General features: G+C 37.4%; 3 protein-coding genes across 6 annotated transcripts in view; all 3 read left to right on the top strand.

Annotated features, from left to right (window-relative positions):
• LOC113320794 (heat shock cognate 71 kDa protein-like) overlaps positions 1-11,776 on the top strand; it is a 38,782-nt gene that overhangs the window by 3,376 nt on the left and 23,630 nt on the right. The window lies entirely within an intron of this gene.
• On the top strand, positions 844-4,313 carry LOC113320819. Of its 3 annotated transcripts, none has more exons than XM_026568728.1 (5): positions 844-1,235; positions 1,426-1,629; positions 1,808-3,026; positions 3,643-3,703; positions 3,819-4,313. In XM_026568728.1, exons 1-5 carry the CDS (start codon positions 947-949, stop codon positions 3,864-3,866), a joined length of 1,821 nt encoding a protein of 606 aa, XP_026424513.1. In that variant the 5' UTR covers positions 844-946; the 3' UTR covers positions 3,867-4,313. The 3 variants fall into 3 exon arrangements, with proteins under 3 accessions (XP_026424513.1, XP_026424506.1, XP_026424499.1); XM_026568721.1 differs by lacking the exon at positions 3,643-3,703 and having other exon boundaries at positions 850-1,235; positions 1,808-2,719; positions 2,807-3,026; XM_026568714.1 differs by lacking the exon at positions 3,643-3,703 and having other exon boundaries at positions 854-1,235.
• LOC113320804 lies at positions 4,462-9,060 on the top strand. Of its 2 annotated transcripts, none has more exons than XM_026568699.1 (3): positions 4,462-6,172; positions 6,367-7,957; positions 8,382-9,060. In XM_026568699.1, the coding sequence occupies exons 1-3, from the start codon at positions 5,782-5,784 to the stop codon at positions 8,392-8,394; spliced, it is 1,995 nt and encodes a 664-aa protein (XP_026424484.1). In that variant the 5' UTR covers positions 4,462-5,781; the 3' UTR covers positions 8,395-9,060. The 2 variants fall into 2 exon arrangements, with proteins under 2 accessions (XP_026424484.1, XP_026424489.1); XM_026568704.1 differs by having other exon boundaries at positions 8,398-9,060.

An 11,776-nucleotide genomic window follows, 5' to 3' on the forward strand; every position in this document is an offset into this window, starting at 1 on the left:
ACAAAAGGATATAAGTAACTTCAGTTGTTTGCTCTCAACCTTTGACATAGACCAGTGTTTTAGAGCACAATGACGTTTCGTGGCGTAAGTAAGTGAAGCTTTTCTGACTTGTTTAGCTGCTAATTTATGTGCATTTAATCTTGCATTATCTTCAGCACTGTCAAGTTTAATGTAAACACTACTTATTTCGGAACTTACGGACCAATCTAAGTTTAAATTTATCAGTTATTTGTATTTTTTTTCTAAGACCCATTGTTGTTTTTATGAAAATGATGCTGAAAACCTAAGACTATGGATATTAACAGGTGCCCCTTTACCAATTACTTAGAAATCAAGACCTCTGGTTTCTTCTAAACAGAAGAATTAGGATGGCAGCATACACCATCTGTTTTGATTGTAATGCTACATTGTTTTGGCAATGGGTCTGCAAGGTGCTTTTGCGGGAGAATTATTAGTGTCTATAATTCTATCCATCATTCAGTTGTCTTTCTTAAGTGCTAATTATGCAATTAAGTAGGTTTTTCATTTTCATCTTTAGGGATTTTACGTTTTCACCAAAATGTCAAAACATTGAGTATTAAAGACATTATTGCAACATTGTAAAAATAGGAATGCAGCCAGTGAACTTGGACATGTTGCGGCAGCAAAGTCTCAGGGCTGGCTCTAGCATTACACCCTTTGAGTACTCCTTCAAATTACCTCCGATTTATGCACAACAAACAGACCCTTATAAGTTATGACAGTGGCTCTGTATTCTTTTGCTTCTACACTACATTAAAAAATATTTATGACCAGAAACCCCCTGGTATGACTCTCTCCAATAATTGTAAGGGTATAATTGTCAAAAACAACTGCCTACCAAGCAGTACTTCTTGAGTTGAGATGAGAGAGGCTTCGTAAATGTTTTAGATCTTGATTTCAAATTCATTTCTAGAGGAAGATCATAATGGAGATAACTCAGATGAAGTCTGGTGATAGTGTTCCTAAGATGGAGAAGGATGATGAGATGCCTCCAGATGAACAGCGTTGTTGTCAAACTGGTGGTGGCAGATGGAGATGCAAGAATTTCAGGATGAATCATGGTGCTGCTGCTAATGATGATAGTCTTCCTAAGACCAAACTCTGTGAAAATCATTATTATGGAAAGTTTCCTTATAAGAAGAAGAAGACAAGTGGAAATGGTGAAACTAGGGCTTTGGAAAGGGGAAAGAAGGTAACAGGGGAAGGTGATACAGGTGAGTGATTCTTACACACGTCTCCCTTTTTCGGTGGATCTTCATTTTTGGTGATTTTTGTTGTTGGTTTTTGTTTGCTTTAAATAATGATAATTAATTGAGAAATTTCATAGTTTCATATGTTAATTAAAGTCCCCCAAAGGAGTAAGAATCACTGTGTTGTTTAACTAATTGGTAATTTTCTATCCAGCCGATGCAATTGAAGAAGGTGGTACTGCCAAATTTGGGAACAAGAAGAAAAATGTCAAAAGAACTGAAAGGTCTGGACAACTAAAATCACTGACAAAACCTGTGGTTGAAACAAGGGCCGCCAAGCGGAGGAAGATGGTAATGGAAGGTGACCTGCTACTTGGTGAAACAAGTAATCAACCAGCTACCAATGATAACTGTGTCTGTGAGTAACTCTTACATACATTTCTCTCTGCTTCAATGTATCTTCATTATAGAGATTTTTGATGTTGTTGTTGCTGTTAGTATGGTTTGCTTACATGTTTAAATTTGTGTTAATTGAGAAATTTCATAGGAACAGTAAGAATTAGTCCATTGTAACTGATTGGGAATTTTTTATCCAGCTGATACAATTACGGAATCTGCCGGTATTCGGAGGAAGAGGAAGAGGAAAAATGTCAAAAGAACAAAAAGGTCTGGAGAATTGAAATCACTGACAAGAGCCAAGGATAAGATTAAGTGTCTTGAATTGTCTTTGGAGCTTGAGAGGAAGAAACTGGAATGCACTAAACTGCAGGGTAAACTAGCCGAGAAAGAAGAAACTAGAAAGACAGCTGAGACTGAACGGACACCCGCGGATGCCACTGCAAGTTGGGAGAAGATGTTTTCCTATTTGGAGAGTAGATTCCAGAGGAAGGATGATGGAAATTCAGCAATGGAATGTGTAGAGTCTCGCATTTCTAATTTGGAGAGCCAATTCCTGAGGATGGAAAGTGAACATTCAACAATGGCGGGATGTGTAGAGTCTCGCATTTCAAAGTTGGAGAGCCTAGTTCCGGGGATGGAGAATGAAAATTCAACAATGGGATGTTTAGAGTCTCGCATTTCCAATTTGGAGAGTCTAGTCCAGAGGATGGGAAATGGAAATTTAACAATGGCTGTAGAATCTCGCATTTCGAATTTGGAGAGCCTAGTCTTGAGGAGTGGAAAGGAAAGTTCAATATTGAGATGTGTAAAACTGCGAAATGGCGTTGCTGAATCCAAATCTAATGCTGAAACCAGCAGTAGAGGGACGAAGGATTCTCATGTGTATGAGTGTAAAACCAAAGAGAAGGTGCTCAATGTGTATGACGTTGGCGTCAATAAGCATCATGAATCAGAGTCAGAATTTCCCAAATACTCTGCTGTGAACATTTCTTCTGGATGTCTACATTTATCAAGTGGGAGTGAAAACATTGAAGAAGGGAATGGTAGGGGCTGTTCGGATGTGATACAATCTCAGCATGGATCATCATCTCAAGATCAATTGGACATGAGTAAGAAGCTTTTCGCCAACTTGGTCTCAGATAATGGTGGTGAAAGTCTTGGCGAATCTGAAGATTCTGAGACTTCTACTGATTCAGGAACTTCTCTTGGTGGCCTTATGGACATGCTGGCGATGAAATATAGGAGGAATAGGAACGACGACAAAGAAGTGAAATGGAAATCTGAGGCTGATATGCTTTCTTCATTTGAAGAGGATCCTGAGCTCTGCATGAGAGCTGTGTGTGCTCTCCATCGACAGCAGATATCCGAAGACGAAATATCAGAAAAGGGGTTGTTCCATTTCTCTGATGTTCTCAGGTATATTAAGAATTCTCTAGACTTTTCTTCCATTTCGATTATACTTAAAACTGCATCAAATTACTGTCTTTGTAGTTACAATACAATGTTGCAAGAATTTGAAAGCTTGTTGGTTTACTGTCATGTTCAATTGCTTAGTTTATTGAATGGTCTCTTTTCATAATCTGTGGTGGAATTCATAAGGTTATTTTATTAACTTCTCTATTAGCCATATCATATGAATGATGCAATTCCTCTACTATTTGGATTTATCTTGGAAAAGTATCCTCTCAGTTTGGTGGTACTTAGAGCATTATTACTTGCATATCACAACATATGAAAGCTTATCTTTATCCATAAGAATCAAAATGTGTCAGGAGGAATGATCATGACATACATTTACCCTTTCTATTGGCATAAGATGGAGATATAAATTATAAAATGGTCCTGTAAATAGTTTTAATTGGCATCGTAACTACCTCACAGTATCTACACTGACTGTGGACTTTGTATATCGATTATCAACAGAGTTTGGCTGCACAAGAATGTTTGGTGGTCCATTTTTTTCTTGATTGTTAGATTAAAGATTTGCTGCCTTCCCTAGATTTCATATCTGTGGTTGTCATGTTAATGGCAGGAGCAAGCCTTTCTTGCTCAAGGCTGCAGATGCACAGGGCAGGAAAGCCAGCCAACAAAATGTTCGTAGTTATTGCGAAAGTAAAAAATGGAAATGGGTAGAATCAGCAGTAGTACCTGTTCTTGCTGTTCCGTTTTCCTACGCTTTTGGCTAAGATTGATATTTCCTCTTGATAGGATTACTACTTTGGCGAACTTTCTAATGGAAGAGGACTGCAAAGGTGACTTAAAGAAGTCATTGGAAGAGCTGGAGATATTTGATCCAAAAGGGGTTGTTGACTGCAAGAGGATGGCCAGAAGATACTCGATTCAGCTATTCAGTGTCTACCAAAACGGAAAAGATCCTTTTTTCCTCCCAGCTACAACTGCTAAGCCTAAGTGATAGATTGTTGTGTAAGTGGCCTTTGCTTTTTTGACTTGGCATTACGATCTTGCATCTCCTTTTAACCTCTAATTTCATACACATATGAAATGGACAGCCGGTAGTAAGTGATATTATGGTAGTTACACTTCAGATTAGCTCATGGAACTGATAGTGTGATGCTTGAAATCTAAACTAAAGCTAGATTTACCTCTTCTTCTTTTTTATTGTAATCTCTAATAGAACTATTAACAAGGTAGCGGACTATGTTGCAAATTTTGCTGGAAAAACGGAGTTGTCTGTGTTGCAAATTCTGCCGGAAAGACAAGTCTCATGAACAGAGATTTCCATCACCACCACCACCCATTCCTTACATTTTCACCTCATGCCCTTGTAGACTAATATGTATGTTTCTTACCCTTCTCTGGCTGAATCCATTTAAGAGAAGTGCTATATATATATTTCAAGATTTTTGTATAAACCAAACAAAAATCTTGAAAACAAAATACTGACATTAGCATCATGGTTTAGTGTAAGCTTTACTTACTACGTAACTTGATAGCACACATTTCTGGATTATCTCCAATTTTTACTATGATTTGATTAGAAAACTAGGCCTGTTTGTAATAATGTATGAAAATTAGAAGAACAGTATTCATCATTTAGTTTACAAGTAAGTATTCAGTTTCGACGTGAAGGCCCTTTTCCCTTCCATTCTCTGCCATCATATCCAGGAATCAATATACAAATGCATGATTGGTGATGTTCAGGTGTTCATATTATAAAAATGCCAGGGTTTTGAGTAGTAAAATCGTCTCTGTATTCAGTTCTTGTACACTTTTCTGAGTTTTGGTAGAATTAGAGAAAGATTATAAGGTATGACAACACTTTGAAAGTTCTGCTGCAATGATGTTCTTGACATCATAAATTTGCAGACTGTAAGTATTGCTATGTTTTTTTCTCTTCTTGATTGTTAATTTTGGAATAAAATTAGTGTTTTACTTTCTAACTTCATGCTGCTGTAGATAGCTTTATCATGGTATACGTCCACCATTGCGGTATGGTCATATTATTTTTCATTTACTTAGTATAAGAACAAGACATTTGTTCTGCACATTTCCTCCCATGAAATAGGTGAACCAGAGCTGGATCTTCAAGGATCTCCATTACCAGATTGAGTAATATTACGGTGACAATATAACATCCTTTTGGCTTGGGGAAGTCCTTGCGAAATCCTACATTGTTCTGGGCCTTCTGGCAAAATAGGTGCTTGTGCTGGGGAGTAATGGCCCGGTCATGACATCTTACATTGTTCTGGTAAAGGACTTGCCCAAGTTGCTTCTTGAGGAGACTCACCATATCCACCAGTGTCCCTCACGCCACTTACACCAGTAAAAAAAAGAAAAGGGCAACAAATAAAAAGGCAAGCTAGCAGATGATATGTAATCAACCACAAATTACCTCCTCACTGGTTAAATTTATAGGAGAAACATAGCAGGATAGAATTTTTTTTATAAAGAAACAGCAGAAGAAGCACAAGAAGTTAGAAGACCCCATTCATCCACTAGTACAATTCCAAAGATTTTTACCGTTTTAATTCAATATTACAGCAGAATAGAAATATTTTTAACCATTCTGTACGGCAGTAATAATATAAAGAAACAAACAAAAGTTAGAAGACCTCATTCATCCACTAGTATAATTCCAATTCAGGGTTCAAAGAAGTTGTACATTTTGTATTCTTCCTATAATGCTTTCTAGGGTTGGATTTTGCTGTAAATGGAGAAGATGGCTGCTGGTAAAGAGCTGCCGCCCCCTGAGAAGAGTTTAATGATGATACCTCCAGATGAAGAGCGTTGCTGTAGAACTAATGGAGTTGGATGGAGATGTAACAAATCCATGATGAATCTTGGTGTTTCTAATGATGATGATGGTCTTGATACTAAGTATTGTGAAAACCATTACAATTCCTTTAAAGAGCAGCATAATAAGAACCAGCAGCAGCAGAAGCACAAGAAGAAGAAGCTTATGAGGAAAAGTAGTAGTGAAGATGCTGATGATGATTCTAGTAGTGGTACAGAAACTTGGGATTCAACTTTCTTGGATTGGAAGAAGGTAAAGTACCATAGAAAGGGAATTCAACCACCTCCTACTACTAATGATACCACCTGTGAGTAACATTTCTCTAAATTTGGGATTCATTTTTGCTTTGTTTAAATAATTGACAAATTTCATAGATTCATCTGTTGAATTTAGTCCCCCTAATTGCTAATTTACGATTTCCAAAATTCTTAGTTTCATTGATTTTTGATAGTAAGATATCATTGCATTGTCTAACTAATTCGGAATTCTCTATACATCCAGCTGATATAGAAGGTGGTTCTGCTAATGTTGGGACCAGGAGGAAAACACTGGAAGGAAAGGAATCGTCTGGAAAACTAGATTTGACAGATTTTTTAATTGAAAAACCTTCCAATAAGATGGACAAGGACAAGGAGATGAAGCTGCCTCCAGATGAACAACGTTGTTGTCTAAAAGCTAATAATGGCAGATACAGATGCAAGAATTTTAGGATGGGTCATGGTGCTGCTGATGATGATAGTGTTCTTAAGTCTAAACATTGTGAACAACATTACAATTATTATGCCAACTATAGTCAGATGCTTAAGAAGAAGAGAAGTGGAAATGGTGAAGCTTCTTTGATCCCTTCGAATAAGATGAAACTGCCTCCAGATGAACAGCGTTGTCGTCACACTAATGGAGCAAGATGCAGATGCAAGAATTTTAAGATGAGTCATGGTGCTGCTGATAATGATGCTAGTGCTCCTAAGACCAAATATTGTGAAAAACATGACAACTATTACGCAGAGCATTATAAAAATCTTAAGAAGAAGAGAAATGTAGAGGGTGACGGTGCAGCTGGTCCTATCAGGAGGAAGAGGAAAATTGTGGAAAGATCGGAAGGGTTTGAAGAACCAGAACCTGTGGTTGAGTTTGAGAGTATAGAAAATTATAAGAGCAAGTGTTTTGAACTGTCTTCGGAGCTTGAGAAGAAGAAAGTCGAGTGCATTAAACTCCAGGGTGAATTAGCGGATGTAAAGACTAGAAAGAATGCTGCTAAAGATGATGAAACTGAATGGGCGCCTGAAGATGCAACTGGATATTGGAGGAAGATGTTTTTGGGCTTGGAGAATCGAGTTCTGAGGATAGAAAATGAAAATTCAACAATGAGATGTGTAGAGTCTCGCGTTTCGGATTTGGAGAGACTAGTCCGGAGGAATGGAAAGGGTGATTCAAAATTGAGATGTGTAGAGTTGTTTAATTCTGAAGACATAGAATCTGAAGCGCCAAGTTTGCAGAATGATGTTACTCAAAGCGGTGAAAAACAATGTGATAAGAACTACATGAGCAAACCTAATGCTGAAACCAGCAGAGGGGGAAACAATGATTCTCATGTGTCACAATTGAAAACCGAAGAGAAGGTGCTGAAAAATGTGTATGACATTGGCACCAATAATCAAAATAAATTGGAGTCTGAATTTCCCCAATACACTTCTGTGAACATTTCTTCTGGAAGTCGGAATTTATCAAGTGGGGGTGAAAATGTCAAGGAAGGGAAGGGTAGAGGCTGTGGGGTGGAGACACCATCCCAAGCTAATTCGGAAATGAGTAGGAGTCCTTTTGTGAAATTGGTCTCAGATAGCGGTGGTGAATCTTTTGAGGAAGATTCTGATAGTTCTGATTCAGAAAGTTCTCTTGGTGACCTTATTGACATGATAGCAATGAAGTGCAGGAAAATGAAGAATGACAGAGAAATCAAATGGAAGTTTCAGGCTGGTATGCTTTCTTCATTTGAAGAGGATCTAGAGCTCTGCATGAAAGCTGTTTGTGCTCTCCACCGACAGCAAATTTCTGAAGACGCCAAGGGGTTGTTCCATTACAGTGATGCGCTCAGGTATGTTAAGACCTTTCTATTTTCGTAGTTACAATCTATTGGCTTGTTCAATGTTGCAAGAATATAAAAGCTTGCTGGTTTACGTATTCTGCTGCTATTTTAAATGCTTAATCTATTCCATGGATTCTTTTCATAATCTGCTGCTCAATTTTCTAACTTGTTTGCTTAATATCAAGAGTCTATTCCATGGACTTCTTTCATATCCTCTCATTTTGGTAGTAGTTAAAGCCTTATTACTTGCATATTACGGTGTATGAAAACTTATCTCTATTCTTAGGAATCAATCTGTGTCAGTCCTATCTCTAATGAGAACTTGTGATTGTAAATTCTTGATATAGTTAGTTGAATACGATTCTGCAAATAGCTTTAATTGGCATCGACACTACCTCAATCCTCAAATTCTCAATCTCTGTACTGACTGCAGACTTGTACGTTGACAGACTTGGTTGACACAAGAACAAATTAGTTGGTCGACTTTTCCATAGTTGTCAGACAAAAGATCTGCTACCTTCCCCAGAGTTGGTTGACACAAGACAAAACGATTTTCTTGCCCGTGGCTGTGCGTGCACAGGGAAGGAAGGCCAATCAGCAAAGTTCATAGTTGTGCTGAAGAATCGATATTAATGGTTTCCTGTTCTCATATATACACTTCTAGCCTTAATCAAAATATTTTCTTAATAGGGGTACTACTTTGGCCAAGTTTCTAATAGATGGAGCCTGCGAAGGTGATCTCAAGAAGTCTGTTAAAGAGTTGGAGACATTGGATTCTAAAGCAGTTGAAGACTGCAAGAGGCTGGCTAGAAGTTACTCGAAGCAATTATTTAGTATCTATCAAAACAAAAAAAGATCCTTATTTCCTTCCTAATACAACAGCCAGCCGTGGAGATTAAACTACTAAATGATGGATTGCTGTGTAAGTGGCCTTCACTTTTTTTTGACTAGGCATTACAACCTTGCATCTCCTTTTAACCTCCTCAAATTTTGACTCTGCAAAGTGATGTTGTATTATGGTAGCTATACTTGTTTAGCTCATGGAACTGATATTGAGATGTGTAAAATCTTATTTCTGAAATTAAAGCTAGACTACCCCTTCTTCTTTCTTATTGTAATATCTAATAGAACTAACAAGGTAGCTCACAGTGTTTCAAATTTTGCTAGGAAGGCGGAGTCTAACGAACAGAGGTTTCCACTACCACCACCACCACCACCACTCATTTCTTACATTTTCATCACCTCATGACCTTGTACACTAATATGTAAATTCGTTACCCTTCTCTGGCTGAATCCATTAAAGGCTAGTGCTATATTGACTTTAAGCTAATCCTGAAAACAATAGTAGATTAGCACTGTGTATCTTTTACTACACAATTGAGTTGGGACGAAAATTCCAACTATCAAGCATGCCTTCTTGCACTGCTAGTACTGCAGTCAGCGTATAGGTTATTTCTAAGTCGAATATGTAGCAGATTATCGGACACTTGGTGTGTAAAAAGACTAATGATTTCCCGTGACTAAGTCCTATGGGGTAGATTTGGGTGCTAGATTAGTCAAAAAGCATTGTAGATCAAACAAAAAGCGTTGCATATTTTTTAACACTATTTCTTTTTCTAGATATATCTCGCATTATAACTAGTAGCGAGATAGTTTTGCTAAATGGTTCAGCGCAACCAAATTCACCTTTTCGCGGAATGGTCACTGCAGATTAATTTATTTTTCTATCCGACGGCTGAGATGGTTGTTAGATTAGGCTTGCCAAATCTCGCCATAGAAGATGCTAGATTAGCACACCGTAGGACTTAGCTTTAAAGGGGGAACAAATGGAAGAAACAATTTTTAGACTAGTACCTCCCTTCTATGAGTTTTTGTATAAAAAAGAAGAAAAAAGATCCATTTTTATATTAATAAGTTCACTAAGACGTTCCCAAATAAGAAGCTCTTCAAATGCTTAGAGCATCTCGAACGGAGTTAAAAATATTGATGCGCCTAGGATTTTAGAGATCCTCTTTACAAAAATCCCTTCCATTATGATAGTTGCATGGTTAAAAATCTTTTTGATTTGGCAACTTCAGTTTGAATGAGATTATATATTTTTAGAAATTCCCGTCCATACCCACGTCATCTTTCTGATTTGACAACTTGAGTTTGTACAACTTCTCGCCAGCGTACACTATTTCTTTCGTCTGGCATGGCCTTCATCAGTATAAGGTTTTGCACAAACACTCCACATGGTCCTGAAACACTATATTTTTCTGGGAATGGTTCAATACTCTGCGCTTCAGCAGGAGAATTATTAGAGCTATCAATATCCTACGTACCACTTGCACCCACATTCACTGATGCACAAACAACAACATCATTTCATCTACAGAAACTTGGAGGCGAGAACGGTAATGACGTTAGCACAACCACTTGGAATTACGACTACGCTAACATCCGAAACTTGGGCCTTGCTTCTGGAATCTAGAACCGCAACGGAAAGACAACATCCAAAAAATCTAGTTGAAAAAACTCAGAAAATCTTCTTCGGTTCGTTACCCCTCCTGCTACACAGTCTTTGTATATCGCTGATATGGTCCAGGAAATAAAGAAGAGAATGTGATTCCACAATCAGCAATCCGACACAACTATATGGAAGGAAGTCCGACATCAGATAGCATGGACAATTATATAGGAAGTTAAACGGAAAATCTATCCATGCATAAAAATCTGGGACCAGGCAATCCCAAATTTTTTTTAATCAAATTATCCTCCATAACTCTGTAGGCACTATATATCCACGTGTAATTATAATCTAGTTCTTTAAATAAATGCACGCTTCAAGCCAAAAAAAAAAAAAAACAGCAACAATGGAAATGAAAACAAACAACCAAACATTAACAAACTCGACCATATTTGTCATTCTTGTACTTTTAAAAGAAAAAAATTAAATTAGGTTACCAAAGCAAAGATTTAATCCCTTGATTCAGTCTCATTTGGAACTAATACATAGTGAACTATTCTGCCGATGACTGAATCTGCAGGATTGACATCATCTGTAATAAGTACAAAAGAGTTTAAATTATTACATATATTTTGATCTTTGACAGAGTCATAAGCTATTGAGGGAATTAAAAACATGTGTATACATAGTTAAACCAATACTCTGCAATATTTTATTTCCTTCCTTTTTTTGCTAATAGGTCTGCCACTTTGTTTGTCGGCCTGTCGACGTGCTGAAAACCCATAAAAGATACTAATTTTGCTGCTTCAGCTGTAACTTCTTTTAAGATCGCTATACTTTGTCATTGGATTGATAATTCCTTTCCTTGTAGATAGTTGATAGTTACTTGATTGTCTCCTTCAATGACCAGATTTTGTAAGTTGTTCAGGTTGGCCCATTTTATTGCTTGCAGAAGAGCCAGAGCTTCTGCTTTTTCAGCTGTGGATGTCTTGAAAACCCCCATTGTTGCTCATTTTCCAGTACCTAACCAATTGCGAAGCACAAAACCAAACCCGCGTTAGTGTTTTTTGAAAATCAAGAAGCATGACAATTAAGTTTGAGAGTATCTCTGTGTAGAAATTTCCACTTTGTATGCAACAAGGTCTTTTTGCTGCTCTGTACAGTCCTGATGTTAAAACTTTGTGGGTGCCAATATGTAAAATGTCGTAAGATATTTGCAGCCAACTGTTTTGCTATTCTTTCTTGTTTTTCAAAAATTGTATCCTTCTTTCCATATAAACTAGCATTTGGTTGCATCCAAAGCCATGGAGATAGAATTGATGTCTCCTTTCAGCCATTCATTATATTTATTCAAGAAAGAACATTTGTAGTGTTAGAAG

The sequence above is a fragment of the Papaver somniferum genome, chromosome 1 (assembly GCF_003573695.1).
Source record: "Papaver somniferum cultivar HN1 chromosome 1, ASM357369v1, whole genome shotgun sequence".
Classification (NCBI taxonomy): Eukaryota; Viridiplantae; Streptophyta; class Magnoliopsida; order Ranunculales; family Papaveraceae; genus Papaver; species Papaver somniferum.

Bases quoted from the DNA above. Each gene is read 5' to 3' on its own strand.
- LOC113320804 (XM_026568699.1), top strand. From the start codon at position 5,782: ATGGAGAAGATGGCTGCTGGTAAAGAGCTGCCGCCCCCTGAGAAGAGT. The intron at 6,173-6,366 runs GTGAGTAACATT...CTATACATCCAG, and splicing joins TACTACTAATGATACCACCT to CTGATATAGAAGGTGGTTCT.
- LOC113320819 (XM_026568714.1), top strand. From the start codon at position 947: ATGGAGATAACTCAGATGAAGTCTGGTGATAGTGTTCCTAAGATGGAG. The intron at 1,630-1,807 runs GTGAGTAACTCT...TTTTTTATCCAG, and splicing joins TACCAATGATAACTGTGTCT to CTGATACAATTACGGAATCT. The intron at 3,027-3,818 runs GTATATTAAGAA...TCCTCTTGATAG, and splicing joins CATTTCTCTGATGTTCTCAG to GATTACTACTTTGGCGAACT.